This window comes from Sminthopsis crassicaudata, chromosome 2 (assembly GCF_048593235.1).
Source record: "Sminthopsis crassicaudata isolate SCR6 chromosome 2, ASM4859323v1, whole genome shotgun sequence".
NCBI classification, from domain to species: Eukaryota; Metazoa; Chordata; class Mammalia; order Dasyuromorphia; family Dasyuridae; genus Sminthopsis; species Sminthopsis crassicaudata.
In genome coordinates, this window is record NC_133618.1 from 146,306,143 (window position 1) to 146,323,153 (window position 17,011).

Here is a 17,011-nt window from a genome sequence, read left to right on the forward strand (position 1 = left end):
GTTATATAAATTCTTTCCTATGAAAATATATTTCAAATTACAGATAACTTAGAAGGGAGCTTCTTTGAAGATAATTCTGCTTAATATTAAGACTGTGTATGTGCTTACATCCCTCTTATTGTACAAGCTAAGAAGTTTTAAAAATAGTTCTTCCATTGGAGTTACTCATTTTAATAGAAAAAAAATTTTCCATTTTCCAGGATGCTCAGGGAGCAGAGGAACGAGAAGCATTAGCAAGAATGGCAGCTAATGTTGAAAATCCAGCCTCAGCAGACTCAGAGGCCTATATTGAAAAATATTTGCGAAGTGTCTTGGCTGTTGAAAACCTCCTCACTTTGGATCGTCTTCGTCAGGTCTGATGATGGAATTACCTAACTCAGTACTTCTTGCTGGCTTGGTTTTTTGTTTTTTTTTTTTTTTTTTTTTTTTTTTTACTGCCTGTGGGTCATGATTTTAATTACAATTGTTTAGTTGAATTAAATAACATTCACTTCAACTTGTCATCCACTAGATCTCCTGGAACATAGATTAAATTGGGAAAATTACTTCTGAGAGGATTGGGTAGAAAAGGAGGATTTCATTTATTCTTGTTAGAAAAGTGTTTTCAAATCTCTTTGAAAGGCAGTAATATTGCTGACCATGTCCAAAATTTTTTAACAGGGTACTTATCTTGACTAAGCAGAAATATTCATTGCATAGTTAAGGTCCCTCAAATAAGTAGATTTTTAAAAATGTTTAATGAGAGTGGAATCAAATAAATAAGATCTCTAGGTAATATTTAAACCTCATTTTAGGTAGTAATTTCAAGCCTTTTAACAGAACTACTAATAAAATGCAAAATGTAACTTTCAGATTCTTTTTTCTTCTGACCACTTTCTGATCGTTGAAATAGCCAAAACCTTGACAATGGGAGAGAAAAGAAGCATATAGTTTAAATTCTCAGACTACTTAATTGATTGCTAAATGGTCAAAAGTTAATTTAATTAGGCATTTTAGCATATAAAGTAAGAGGCATTACTTAAAATTTTTTTTATGCATTTGTATCTGTGATGGGCCAAAGGGAAAACTTGATCTGATGTGAATTTTTCTCATTATGGATTTATAATTCATAGGAAGTTGCTGTGAAGGAGCAGTTAACTGGAAAAGGAAAGCTGAATAGGAGGAGTATTAGCTCTCCAAATGTGAACCGAGTAAGTTCATTAATGTTCTTTTCCTTTAAATTAAGGAACAGATAAAATGTAGAAGGGATGGAACATGAAATACCTTAACAAAGGGACAGAGCTCCTGTTCCTTCTGGGTATACATGTAAAGATTGCTGGGTAGGATGTTTCCACTATTGGTTCTTATTCTAGCTCTGTTACTAATTATGCCTTTACTTCCAACCCCAAAGGGTCAGAGGGAAATGCTTTATCAGCCATCAAGCAGTACAAAAGTGGGAGCAGTTTCATGTAGAGCCATTGCACCCTGTTTCTAATCTTGTTGTGTATCCAGATTTTTCCATGATTCACTATTTGGGACCAATAAAATTATATTCATTGAAAAGTGCCATACCCACTGTCTTTCTACTACAATCTTAAGGACCATGGAACCTTTAACTTGGAGCTAAAATTTCATATATGTCTTATTTCTCCACATAATAATGTGACATCCTTGAGTGCTGGATTAGATTTTTTTCTGTTTGTTTCCTTAGCATTTAGCTCAGTGCTTTGTATACAATAAATGTTTACATTCTGCTTTTTTTCTCATTCACTCAAAGTTTGTGATTTCGTCTTTCTTGCCATTTCCTTGACTATAAAATGATTTAAACTTGCTTATCTCTGTTATCTCCTTCAACTCTAATATTTTACCAGTCCCAAATTTTTAATGAATATTAAGTTCACATTCATATAAAAGCAACCTCTCATGGTGTTATTTTTATCTTTTCAGCTCTCTGGAAGCCGACAAGATCTTATTCCAACATACAGTCTAGGCAGTAACAAGGTAAGCATTTAATAATCCTTTTTTTCCAATAAGAGGATTACTTAGGAGATTTTAGAAAAATAAACCCATTTCTTTTTGAACCTTCATTGCAAACATCACACACTTAATTTTCACATGCTAATTTCTTATCTCCCCCCCCCCCCTACCATTTTTAATTCTCTTGTACATACAGAGATGTAATGTGTATATGATAAAAAGGGGGCTGTATCTGTAGGTAGAAGACCTTGGTTAGGTTGAATCTCAACTCTAAAATGTATGAGTATTGTCACCTTGGATCACCTAACTTCTCTGAAATTTCTGTAAAATGGGATAGTACTTTTTGTACCTCAGAGGAATTTTGTGAGGATAAGTTGTAAAGTGTGTGTATGTGTGTGTGTGTGTGTGTATGTACACACATATATTTATTCATTATTTCATTAGATATTCATTATTCATTATTTTTTTAAAAATGTGAACTGTTATATCTTTCCTAGGAAAATGTTTATTTCTTTATCATTTCCTACCAGTGTATCATGAGCAGATCCTTCCAGATATTTTTGTGATTAAGAAATAATTCTTTTTTAATGATCAATTCAAATTCAAATTTTTTATATGATCAATTCAAAATATTATATATTATTGTGTATTAGCAATAAGATAGTTACTTATGGTGTTTACAATAAAATAATTGTATCATGATGGAAAACTTAGAAATGAAATGAAACTATATCTGAAAAATTATGCTAGTTCATTATTATATGTGTCTTTTAGCTTTTTTGGATCAAAAAAAATTGAAAATAAGGGTAAATGATGTTATGTTGTTAGCTTGGAATCTATTTGTGGGTGTAGGCATACTAAGACAGCTTTTCTTATAAAGAGTTAAATAAATTATGATAGAAATTGTGAGTTTTAAAATTTTTATTTAACATTTTATGAAACCGATTCATTATTGTTTTCCTTTTGCAATCCTATGTATTTTACACATTTAAAGAGATTATTCTGAAAGGAAATCCATAGGTGGTTTCACTAAAAATGCTAAGAACTCTTGCTTTGCAGGACAACATTCTCTGGAAGTTGTATATTTTGTTTGCTGCATGTCACCATCTGGTATCTGCCATTTTCTGGGTTTTTTTTTTAACAATTGATTTCCTTGGTTTTCTCTAAGCTATCTATTACGTAGATTTACATTATCAACTCACAATTACCTTCCCATTATTAATACAATATGTTAAACATGTAAGAATTCCTCTATATATATTTCCACAATTATCATGGTGCACACATATTAAAAAATCATGTCAAAAAGGAAAAAAAGAGAAAGAAAAAAATGCAAGCAAACAACAATAAAAAAGGTGAAAATGCTATGTTGTGATCCACACTCAGTTCCCACAATTCTTTCTCTGGGTCCAGATGGATCTGTCCATCATAGGACCGTTGAAACTGGTCTGAAATCACCTTGTCATTGAAAAGAGCCACGTGCCAAACCACCTTTTTCTAAGGAAGACTAGGAAATTTCTATCTTTATGTATATTGTTACTTTCTCCATTCAAGCCTATAAAGTAAAAGATAATATCAGATAGTATTCATGAAAAGAATTCATCAAGAAACTCATCTTAGCAAAGGCAGAGAGCCATTTAAGTTGTCCAATTTGCTAAAATTTCATTTGTTTTTCAATTGTTTCAGTCTCATCCAATTCTTCATGACCACCTTTGGGGTTTTCTTGGCAAAGATACTGGACTGGTTTGCCATTTCTCTGTCCCGCTAAGGAAACTGAGGCAAATAGGATCACACAATAAGTGTCTGAGGCCAGATTTGAATGCAAGAAGATGCATCTTTCTGACTCCAGGCCCAACACTCTATTCCCTGTGCCACCTTACTGCTCCAGATTGCAGAAAGAGTTTATTATTTATGTGATTGGATATGGAAGCAGGAGGCCTGGGTTTGAAACCTGATTACCACTTTCTAACTGAGTGACTTTTTAATCCCACAATTTCTTTATCTTTAAAACAGGGATAATGAGCCTATAAGACCTTTTTCACAGGATTTTGTGAAGGGTACACAGATCACTTCAGGTGCTGCATAAATATTAAGGAGCTATTATTAAATGACTTATCATCATATTTCTCTGGACCTCCATTTCTTCATCTGTAAAGATAATCTTACCTGTCCTGCTTTTTTCATAGCAGTGTGCTAACAAAATAATAATGTCTGAAATGCTTTCAAAACTTGGGAAACACTAAATAGAAAATGCTCATGAGAATTTTAAAAATGGAAAACAATCCTTGGTCTAAAATAATTCACTATTTTAATCATCTCTTCCTTTTTTTGGTTTCTTTTTTCTCTCTAAAAAGGGTGTTTTGTAGAGGGAATTGCCAATGGAAGTGGGGAGCTCCTTATATCTGCCATGTTTTCCTACCTTCTATCTTTGAGAAATAAAAGAATCCTTTATATCTCCTTTCAATAATAAGACATCTGAGGAGGTTTTCCTCTTTTGTCCCCAATCATCATTCTCCTCAATCATGGATCCCAGAAGCTGAAGTTATTACAAAGTAGTCTTCATGATATACTAGCTTATAGAACAGGCTTTCTATTGGGATAACCTCTACTTTATTGAATATATATACTCCTATTAGGCAGGATCAGGAAAAAAACAATACAAGGAATATATTCTCAGTGTCTCTCTTAAGAACTTGAGAATTGATTGTGTGATATAGGAGACACTGGCACAGGATCTCCCCATGCAGAGTGCCCTCATCAGAGAAGGTGCAGTGAGCAGAATGTGAGATGCTGGGTTAGAGAATCTAGCCCAGACTGTTTGTACCTGACCTGTGGCAGAGCCTTTCCCACTTAGATTGCTCTGCTTGGACACATTTGGACACAATGTAACTGGACTCCAAGGTAGTGGTGTCATTTTGATTCTCTTTGAGAATGAACGATGATAACTAACATCAGGGTAAAAAGTATGCTTTTCTGAACTTAAACCTGCCCTTCTCTCCATTAGAAAGGTTGATCTTCAGCCATCTACAGTTTGGTTGGAAAATCTAGCACATTCCTAGGCCACGTGTTATATTAGCTCAGGTCAGAATATGAAAAGATCACCTTTCCTCTCCAACCACTTTTCCAAACATCCAAGCCCCCAGACTCTTTGGTCTTTAGGCTTTCATTGTTGTGCTGGAGCAGAAGTGTCAGCGTGCCCAGGGACTAGCTCCTAAATGCTTCATTTAAGTGTAATTGGGAAAAAAAGCAATTGAAATAGTTGACAAATGCTTACTTCTGTCTGGGCTAAGGCATCCTAAGACCAAGCCCTTTTGGAACTCATTGGAACAATATTGTGAGGCTCACAGCCTTAAGGTTAGCAATTCCCTATTGATTCTAAGACTTTTAGTCATGGGTTGATTGGTTCTCTATAATCCATCCATCCATCATGTGGGACCTGCGGAAGAATACCCTCTATGCCTATTTTTTCAAGACAAATTTCCTTCCTTCCTTCCTTCCTGCCTGCCTGCCTGCCTGCCTGCCTGCCTGCCTGCCTGCCTTCCTTCCTTCCTTGCTTCCTTCCTTCCTTCCATTTTTTTTTTTTCCAAGACAAATTCTCTCTCTCTCTCTCTCTCTCTCTCTCTCTCTCTCTCTCTCTCTCTCTCTCTCTCTCTCTCTCTCTTTCTTTCTTTCTTTCTTTCCTACTTAAACCACTTTAGGTTGTATCTAGCCACTGCTTCAGGAAATCTTTTGGCGGGGTCAGAACATTATCAGCCAGAACTGCTACCCCTTGAAATAGGACTTTATGAACCATTTAGCAAAAGTGATGTTATTCACCAAATTTGGCCTTCAGAAATCATCCAAGCTGGTTCAGATAAAATGTGACAGTTAATAGAAGTGGTTTTAATAGCCCTAGGACCATCTATATGAATCACAGGGTGTCTACTACTCAACCTACTTCAATCTTTAAGAGGTTCTTGAATTTAGTGTTGAAAGTTTTGTTGGATAAGGAGATGGCAATTTGTTTTAAAGATACCTTAATGAACTTCCTGGATCTTACATCCCATAAGATCAAATTGTCCCAGCCAACTATTTGCCAAGCATGAAAGACTCTCAGGAATTCAGGGCTATTTTACTCTGGACAACTCTCTGTTGAAAAAGACTTCCTTGTCTGGGTGGGATAATGTCATTGCAGATTTTCTCCTTCTTCCTACTTTACTTACATGTCTCAACTTTGTGTGTTGTCCTTCCATAAATAAGGCAAAAAGGACCTGAGAGAAGGAGCTGCTGACAATTGGATGAGCTATCTTTGAGATGCAGAGACTCCATATGAACACCTCATCTTTTTCCACTTTAGCTAAAATCCCTGAGAGCTTATATAGTTCAATATACAGACTGCCCTGTAAGTGGATGAACATCTGGTATTTCGGTTCATGTCAGATCTCCTTCACGTTATTTTTCAATAGTTCTTTCTTTATGTTGCTGGGTGTGGGTAGATATTTAGTGTGGTGGAACCATTGAAAGTGTGCTGGATCTGGGTTTGAATCTTGCTTTGCCTACTTGCAGCCTGTGTGACCATTTTTCCATCTCTACAATGAAGGGGCTTCCTTTTCACTTTTCACTTCCTTTTTACTCAGCAATCCTGTTTGCTGTCACAAAAACCTGAAATGATACATTTTACAGATCAGTCACCTAAACAGAACCTTCTTATGGATCATAAATTTTAAAACTACTAAATATTTTCCCAAGAGATGCGTTCTGTCAGTCTCCAGGAAGGCAAGTTAGAATTGGGGATTTGGAAAGCTGGCTTCTCTGGCTGTCTATAGCTTCTTTCTCCATGCAACTTTGACTCACTGGCATCTGTCTCCCAAAACACTTAGGCAAAGTGAGTGTTGCCTCGGGGTTTTTCTTTGTCAGGATTCACGTCTCTTTCTTAGGCAGCCACATGCAGAACACCCCAGGCTTGCTCAGAAACCTGGTTTAGTCAAATAAAATTTAGCTTATTTGGTTCACAATTATTCCATGTGTTAGTCTTGTTTCAACAATAGTATTCAAAAGGAGAAAAAGATCTGCTTATCACAGGCCTGTGGTGATCATAGGCCCTATAAGACTACTGACTTTGCCAAGAATAGAAGTTTTGAAATTCTAGGATTCTGAAAATTTGATCACCATTTATATAGAGAGCTCCATTGCATTGCCCTCTGATTTCCCAGTAATCCTTGTTTTCATTTGGCCCCCATCAGGTACACCGGAATAGTGGGGAGAGTATTTTTGACTTAGGATTTTCTCAGGTAAGAAAGGAAGCCCAGTTTCAGGGAGCCTCTCTTTAAGCCAGGCAGGTAGATGGAGTTTGCAGGCATGGGTGCTGGGCACGAACTGATGGAGTGCTGGACTTTTGGCAGTGGGGGAGCTCTTCCACCTCCGTGTGACTTGGGTGAGCTTAGGGCAGCATTGTTTATTTAGCCACTGCTGGGAAAGGGGGTGCACCCTGAGGGGCAGAGTGGGCTGATGGTGGATGGGCTTGAGGGAAGACCCCTTTGTACCTCTTGTTAGAGGCTCTGTGCCCAGGATGCTTTTAGTGATCTTTATTCTCCTATACAAGTTGGCTCTTTTTTTTTTTTTTTTTTTTTTTAATAATAATGATAGCTAATATCTATGTAGTGCTTAAGGTTTACAAAACACTTGACATGCTATGTTGTTTGATGTGCACAACAACCTTGTGAGGTTATTGCCAGTGTTAGGGAGGAGTAAATTAAGATTAAGAGAAGCTTAGTGACTCACAACATCTGACTCTGGATTTGAACTCAGATCTTCTTGACTATTAAAATGCCTAGTTTCTAATGTGCTAATGAGAAGGGAATGAGAAAGGAAAGAAAGAGCTAGCTCCCTAGTTTCTCTCTGATTAGAGAGAAAAGGGTTATTAACTAAGCTTTGAAGTAGGTGAGAATAGACAGCATACCCCCATTCCCCGCCCTCGACTCAAGAAAATCTTCCCTTTACTTACGATTCTAGATTGATTTTTCTTTTCAAAGTACAAAGTACACTCTCCCTAATCATTCAGTTTTCTTATTCTTAATCAGACTGACATCCAACTGAGACAAATAGCTCTTTGATAAAGGAATTAGTATTGGTTGAAAAGTTGAGAATGTATCTTTGGTCAGTGTGGCACATAAGTTGCCAGTACCTGAGTTAGGATATTAAGACTAGTTTTCAAGGCCCAATCTTCCCAGTCCAGCTTAATTTAGTTTCCAATCTCCATTTGTCTCCCACCAAATGGAGTATGAAAATAGAATGAGTTCAGTATGTGTCTGCCTGATGGCAGATCATTTAGAACTTATGGGGACCTTAGAGATAACCCAATCCACCCCTCCTTATTCTCTTGATGATGTAATTTCCAACTCTACCAGGGAAAGTGACCTGCCCAAGGTCACATAGGGAGTCAGCTGCAGAATTGTAGTTCAGACCCAAGTCTCCATGCCAAATCCAATATTGTTTTCACTGTATCACATTCCTTCTGAGACTCCTGATCTCATTCCCTTGGCTCGCATCCTGTCTTAACCTTCTCCATTTTTATTATGAGTAGAATAGAATTGTAGAACTGTGTAATTTGGGGATTTTTCTATTGCTAGAATGTCTAGAATTCACTTCTTCCTTCTTTACCCACCCTCAGCATTTTGTTATTTTTATATCTCATAGTGACATAAAAGGCATTCTAATATTTTGGAGTATATATATATATATATATATATATATATATATATATATATATATATATATAAATTGGAGTAAGCAGCTCCTGAATAGCTTGGCTAAAACCAGTTCAGCCATGACAAAACAAGCAGCCTAGTTTCTCTTTCCTTCTTATGCCCAGCATGTTTATTAATCAATTTTAATGTAATAGAGGAAGATGAGATCAGAGCCCAGATTTCAGATTAAGGTAGTGGGCATAAAATGGTAATCTTTCACTTTGAAAACTGAATGAAATTAGGTAAACATACAGGGGCAAAAAAAGCAGATCCTGTGGGGAGCTATTCATTTTCCAAAGTTTGTCAAACAAAGGAATTTTTGAGATTTTTGTCCTCCTTTTTTTCCCCCTTCTTAATGTTAGCAATTGGAAAGGAAGGCCACTAAGTGCAGGCTTTAAAAGGGACTATTCAAAACTATTTCCACTATCCATCCTTTTAAAAAAAATCTAGCAGATTATTTTAACTCTTGCTTTTCTAGAATTGAAGTCATTTGATTTCATATCTCTAATTCTTTTCCTTTCCAACCAAAAAGCAAACCAAGAGTTCCTCTGTATTTTCAGACAAACTGCCCATTTAGTGCATAGCTTATATAGATACTGCACATGAACTAATCTAAGATCAAAATTGTCTAGGAGAAGATCAGATTAAATCACATTTAGTAAGTTATCCCCATGCTTCAATGGCTCCAAGGTGAATGTTGCTCAAAAAGTCTTCTTTAATATCTACATTTTCTTGCTGACTTCACTTGGCATTATATTCTCCTTTTTGATTACAATTCCTGGAACCATGGTTCTTAATGTATAAAAACTAAAAATAAGCCACAGAGCAATGGTAGGATTCATTATGGTTAAGTGGGTTAAATTTTTTTGGTAGCATGTTGTTAGCAATAATGATTGCATAGTCTAAATGGCATAAAAGACATTGTCCCAGAAAGCTGTGACTGGAAAAAAAAAGATGGATTAAATTGTAAGGATAGTAGGTAAACAGCTTCTTTGTACTGGCACCCACAAAATATAAAAATAATTTTAATTCCTTCATTCTTTTTTTTTTCTCTCAGAAAAACAGGTCATTTGCCTCCTACCTGTTGTTTTGACTTCAGTCATCCCTTTTCTATTGTGGACTTCAGTAAACCACCATTAGTGTCTCCCCCTTTCCTTTCTTATCCTCAGTTTCCCTTTTATGAAAACACATACCAATGTCTCACCTATCCTTTAAAAACTAGCAACATAGTTTCCTCAGCCCAACTGCTCTTTCAAGATAGGGGATTCTCTACTTCCTCCACATCTAGAATGAGTAGTTCTCCTTCCCCACCCATTCTCTCTTTAGCTTCCACTTTCACCACACCTGAAACTGCTGGGAAATGACACCCAGGAATGCTTCTGTTAGCATTTTTCTGGATTATGCCTAACCCAGGCTAATTTATTCATTATTGCCGAGATTTAAAATGCAACAAAGCACTCATAAATCATAAAATGTAATGAAATTTCTTTGCTAATCCTAGTGAAAAGAATACAAATTCAAAATTAAAAGAATTTAAAAGACTACTTCTTTATACCTCCACAGTAGCTAGTCTTCTAAGTCAACAAAACCTTCTTCTGGGACAGCAAATGCTCAGGTAAACATTTCTCACTTGACTGGGGTTTTCTAAGCTTTAACAGGCCTCCCTGCATCCTTAAGGGGGGTTTCCACGAGTTTGGAAAATGAATATGGTAGCTGTTTCCCACTACCCGCCTGAAGGAAGCCACAATAAAGTGAATGGGCCAATCACAGTGTTAATCCAACTGTTTCTACCACATGCTTCCTTTGATGTCTTTGAAATTTTTAAAACCTGACCGTACTCTTTTAAGAACAACAAAACAAAACTCTCTCCCTTTGGCTCCTGTTATACTATAGTGTTCTGTGCTTTTTTCAGATTCTGTTGCCAGCTATAATTGCCCTTCTTGTTCTAGCTCCCAAATATTGGCTTTCTCCGAGAATCTTTATCTTTTCTCATCATCCCATGTCATCAACTATTAATTCTTTGCATATGACTTTCAAATGTAATATTCCACTCTTGACCTCTTTCCCAAGCTTTGGATCCACATTTTCAATTGCTTTTAGGAGTTTGATGGCTACTTCTAAAGCCTTCTTCGTTTTCTGATTTCTCTGGGTTGTATTTTGTTTGTTTTGTTTTTGTAAATGGTACCACTCTTTTCTTATCTGTGTTCAAAATGTTGTGTCTTCTTCAATTTAGCTTGTACTCTCTCCCTCCCAATATACTGAAACATTCTTTATACTTCTAGATTCTGGACTCTCTTCAACCTCTGTTCTTGCATTTCCATTCTTGCTGGCACAATCCTGTTCTAGGACTTTTTCATCTCTCCCTTAGAATATTTCAATGAGTTTTTAAGCAGTCTCCCTGTAGTTTGCATTGCACATATTTGTGCAGAGCTATATGTCAAAAATAGGAAGAAGTGAGAGGACTTGCAAAAAAAAAACCCAAAACTTACAATTTAGGCTTGATGTAAGGATATATTTCCTAATAAGAATTAGGCTGACAAAGGAATTTGTGAGTTCCATGTCACTAGAGGTCTTCAACTTTTTGGATATGGTATAAATCAGACTCTATAGATTCAACTAAATGATTTTTGAGCAGGAGTGTCCCGAAACCAGCTCAAACTGCCTGATGACAGCATTTGTACCTGAGAAGCCAGAAAAGGCTATATATCAAGGCTTGATTTATTGTTTTATATTGTTGGTTGTTTTGACTTAAGAAACTGAGAGAGAAAATGTTAAAAATGTATTTGTCACATGCACATTTTTTTTCTTTAGAGAACTGATTGCTAAACATTTATCAATATACTGTTGCCTTTGAGATAACTTTCTAACTCTGAGATTTTGAGTTTAAGTAATTCTTTAATTCTAGTATATATCGTTCCCCTCCCCTCTTGAATTGTGATCTTGAGAACAAGGATCAAGTTTATAAATCTTTATTTCTCTATTAGCACTTAGTGCAATGCCTTGCACATAGTAGGCACTTATTGTCTGTGACATTGAGTTAACGGCATAGTATATGAAGTTATTTAAAAAGAGCATCACTTGCTAAATGAAATGAGCAGAACTAGATCATTATACAACAAGATTATACTATGATCAATTCTGATGGACATGGCTCTTGTTAACAAATGAGATGATTCAAATCAGTTACCATTGGTCAATGAAGAGAGCCATCTACATCTAGAGAGAGAACTGTGGAAACTGAGTGTAATTCACAACATAACATTCTCACTCTTTTTGTTGTTGTTGTTTGATTGCATTTTGTTTTGCTTTTTTTTTTTTTTTCTCGTGGGGCATGATAATTGTATAAATAGGTATACATATATTGTATTTAACATATTTCTACCATATTTAACATATATTGGGCTACTTGCCGTCTGGAGGGGCATGGGGAAAGGGAGGGAAAATTGGAACACAGGATTTTGCAAAGGCTAATGTTGAATTGTCCACGCATATGTTTTGAAAAATAAAAAGCTTTAATTAAAATAAAAGAGCATCAATATTTTATGGGGATGGTATTAAATGTGTATGAACAGACTTGGAATACATAGGCTTTACTTTAAACACTTGGAGTTATGATTGAGGAAGGGGAATGAGGTGAAAAAAAAAAATGTTTCTATAGACCTAAAACTGTTGTCTAGAGATAAAGAACCATTTCTTTGATGCTGAGTTAGTGAGTACTGTTCATCATTACATTTTTTTGTTATCCTTCCCTTTGAAACAAAATTCCATTCTATTCCAAAGACATTTGAGAGATTAAAACATCCCCATTCTTGGATGATAATAGCTGCACACAGTTAGCATGTCATCTTCCTCAAGGTTAAGAGGATTGTTAAGGTAGACTGATAGAAATGAAAACATTCTCCCATTTGTCATTATAGGCAGGGTTACAGATATGTTAAGATTATCAAAGCTTTATATATTTCTTTTCTGGTATTCCCTTTTGAAAGGCTTGAAGAGAAGAGACATTGAGAATATAATGTTCTTCTTCACGTCTGCTAATATCATTATTGGAACAATGGCAGGGTTGGGGGTGGGGTGGGTAGGGTGCTGCCAACTGGGAAAAATGAGCTGTGAAGTTAGTGGAGCCTTGAATGTGCATTGGAGAAAAGGTGATACCTGGACTATTCGTCACTGGATGATTATACACCAAGTGGCGATGGTGTGGACTCTAAATCAGCTACTTAGTTTCCTTCCTAAGGGACACAATGTCAGCTGCCAGCCAAGAAGGAAAAATCTAGGATATAAAAATAAATCTATTCCAAAATTAAGTGAGATGTCTTAGAAACAACCTTGTATCAGCTTGACACTGCATACATAGCAAGCATGAATCTTTTTTTCCCTTGGGTGGCTCAGACGACCATTGACCTTAGCATTCAATCATTTGTCTGTAGTAACTTTGAATATACAAAGCTATAGTTTTCCAGACAAATAATTAGATTTAAATGTAAAAAAGACACATTAATATAACATTAATATGTATAAATCAAAGTGTGATTCATAGCAGCATGAACTATTCTACGGTGAAGCTTTTTAAAGTTAATGGGTTCCCTAAGTACTCAAATGTAGGCACTTACTACCTTGTAGGGCTTGTTGACCTAAATTCCATTTCTCTAGCCCTGTTGATAATTGTTTAGGAACTTACAATTCAAAAATTTTAAAAAATAGTCCTTGAGCAACTGGTCAAGTGTGCAAGATTCTGTGCAAGGGAGATTGGAGGGCAAAGGGAGTGGGTGAGGGAATTAAATTAGACATGATTCCTGGAGGGGGGTTAGTGGGGGAATAGAGTTTTTCAGTGATGATCTCTATGCTATAGATTAAAGAATAAAAGTGATTCTACTACTCTCAAAGCATTTTCAGAATTATAGAGTATTGAGGATGCTCAGGTTGAAAGTGGTATTCTAGTGGGTTAGATAGACCAAGGAGCTGGAATCCTCATCCTTCAAGCAGTGAGAGAAGTAACAAGATCCATTCTGGGTATGTGTAGACAAGCTCAGGACTTCTTTGCTTACATTTTGCACCTACATTTTTGTGTGTATGCTAATTGCCTAATGAAATTCAACAGAGCCTTTTTTGGATTTGGATAGAGCTTCTTTAGGGAAGATTCATAATACTTACATAGGGGAAGTCTAGGACTCATTGTCCAATGATAACTCACATTTGTAGCTTTAAGATGTATTGAATAGTTTCCCCACATTAGCCTTCTTCAGTAAATAGAAATGTAATGTCTATTTTATAGATGGGCAGGAACTGAGATTAAGGCTAAGAAAGTTGTTTAGAGTCATATGATTAGTGATTGTTGAAACCAAATTCTGTGTTTAAGTGACTTGAACTATGGACTTAAGAATTGAGAAAGACCCAGATTTAAATCCTGCCTCAGATATATTATAGCTAAGTAACTGGCACATCTCTCTGGGTCTAAATTCCTCATGTAGAAGAGAAAGGGTGACAGATGGGTTTGCATTTGATGATGCAATATCCTTTCATATCCTATTTTTTTCTTTTTTTGCTGAGGCAATTGACGTTAAGTGACTTGCCCAGGGTCACACAGCTAGGAAGTGTTAAATGTTTGAGGCCAGATTTTAATTCAGGTCCTCCTGACTTCAGGGCTGGTGCTCTACCCACTGTGCCACTGAGCTGTCCCCATATCCTAAATTTTTGATTCTATGACTCCAATTACAATACTCTGTTATAATGTCTTTAATTTCATAGAGTGGGGTGTGTGTGTGTGTGCGCGCGTGCATGAGTGTATGTGTGTGTATATACTGTGATTTATAGGAGTTAAAGAACCTGCTTCAGAGTTATTTTCACTGTTACCACATCCTGACTGTGTGACACTGAGCAAGTTATTTGGGCTTTCCCTCTCCTATACAGCTCTCTAATAACCTAGATTGCAGTATTGTTTGTTGGCAAAGGCGTTCTTTGTTGGGGTGTTGTCTTTATAAAAGGCAAATTCCCTGAGACTTGAAAGGAAGGTAGTCCATGACTAGAAGGACCAGTGATAATCCATTTGAAAGTTAATTCAGTGGGAAATGGCAGTTAGGGAGTAGCAGGAGAGTTAAGGAATAGTGTGGATTAAGGCCCAAATTTACATTCAAGTCAGGCATTTTGACCAGACATGGGGATTCTTATTCTATTTTATGGAAGTAGGAGTCCATTGAATTCTTTGGAACAAGTCCAGCTAGAACTTGGTCTGTCCATTGGGAAGTCTTCTTCATGCAGATGTATGAAAGGCAGGAGAAACTTTTAAGTTTGGAGATGGTTAAGAAGTTATTACAATATTCTGGGTTAGAGATGATAAGGATTTGAACTACTTTGGTGACCATAGAGAAGACGGGAGCTATGAGATGTGGAGAGAGTTGTTGGAAAGATAGACAAATTGGGGGGAAGATGATGAGGAACTTAGTTTTGGAGATATTTGGTTTGAGACTCATGGAGAATCCTTTTGAAGAACATCCTTCTAGTACTAAATCTAAGATCATAATCATTTCTAAAATACCTGGATATCTGGTAGACAGGTTGGGAGGCAGACTGGGTGAGTGCTTATAAAGTGTTGTGACAGTCCAAACTGCAACTACTTTATCTAAATTTGAACTGGTTTATCCAAAAACCATCTGATATTCGTTAAAAATAGAGGTCAGTGCAACAGATTAGACAAGGGATAATGAGAAGCAATGAACTTCAATACTTCAGTGTTTGATAAAATGGGAAACATAAATTTACAAGGGTTTTAGGGGATGGGGGAAAGATAGCAACCATCTATTCTTAACCAAACAAGAGATATAGGCAACTGCAAAAGGTAAAATAGAAAACAGATTATCTGAAAACTACAAAGCTTTTGCACAGACAAAATTTAATGCATTTAGAGTAAGAGAAGCAGTCAAATGGGGGGAAAACAACTTTGTATCAAATTCCTCTGATGAGGGTTTGGCATCCATGTGTACAAACACACACATACAAAATATATTGCCAATGAAAAGTCGAAAACCACACCATTTTGAACTCTTTTCTGTTCAACTTTCTATTCCTTGTGACTAATAGCTTTCTAATAAATCCACATTTTAAATATTCAAGTTAACCCACACATTATAATAAATCCACAAATTAAAAAAACCCAGTGAAAATAATATGGGATTCAAGAACTTGTGTTCTTATCTAGTCGTATGACCTTGGGGAGGTTATTTAACCCTTCTATCCCTTAGTTTATTAATCTGTAATATAGGTATGTGATATTTGGCCTATGTTACAGGCCATTGTGAGGATCAGATTAAATGATGGGTGAAAAAGATTTTGTGGACTTTAAAATACTCTATAATTCTAATACATTGTAACCATTTTTCAGTTTAGGAAACTGAAGAAGAAGGAAGAAAAAAAATTAAGTATCGCTATAGTGCTTGCTTTGTGCTAGACAATTTATGAATCCTGTCTCATTTGATTCTTACAACAACCATGTGAGGCAGGTTATTAACACCATTTTGTGGTTGAGGAAACTAAAGTAAACAGGCTTCTGTGACTAGCCTGGGGCTAGGAATCTCTAGGCCTAGGAATAGCTTTGTTTTCCTCTAGATCACACAGGTAGTTAGAGAAGGATCAGAACTTCCTTTTCTAGATTCTCAGTCTCTTGCCCTTTCCTTTAGACCTTTATTTGGGTCAAAAGATTAACTTTGCAAATTAGTTTATTGAAGCCTGTGGACTCTTCAAAATCATGTTGTTAAATACACAAAATATAATGTAAGATTTCAAAGGACATCAAAGATGAGTAAAAATAAATCAATCTGAACATGGAGGTGGTATCTGTTTTAAGAACTGCTGATCTAGAGCCTTATACAAAGTAATAGCAAGATTATATGATAATCAACTATGGATGACTGAGCTATTCTGAGCAATAGGAAGATCTAAAACAATTCTGAAGAAACTCATGATGATAAATGCTATCTATTTGCAGAGAAAGAACTGATAGCATCTGGATATAAATTAGAGCCTACTCTTTTTTTTTTCCAACTGTTTTTTGTGGGTTTGTGGATTTTGTTTTGTTTTTGGTCTGTGTATTCTCTCACAACTTGACTAATATAAAAATAATGTTTTGCATGAGTGCACATATATAACCTATATCAAAATACTTTCCGCTTCAGTGAGTAGGGAGAAGAGAGAGTGAGGGAATTTGGAACTCAAGATTTTTTTTGTAATTGGAAAAAATGAAATATTTTTTAAAAGAATGTGTGATCTAGACCATGATGATCACTCCCATGACATAAAAGAGTAGAAATATTTTGTGAAAAACAGGAGTTAGTTGT

General features: G+C 36.1%; 1 protein-coding gene across 1 annotated transcript in view; it reads left to right on the top strand.

Annotated features, from left to right (window-relative positions):
- Positions 1-17,011, top strand: part of KIF13B (kinesin family member 13B) — a 246,319-nt gene that overhangs the window by 191,908 nt on the left and 37,400 nt on the right. The window contains 3 exon segments of the mRNA XM_074287554.1: positions 201-353; positions 1,113-1,190; positions 1,927-1,980. Of these exon segments, the coding sequence (XP_074143655.1) occupies positions 201-353; positions 1,113-1,190; positions 1,927-1,980 (285 nt within the window).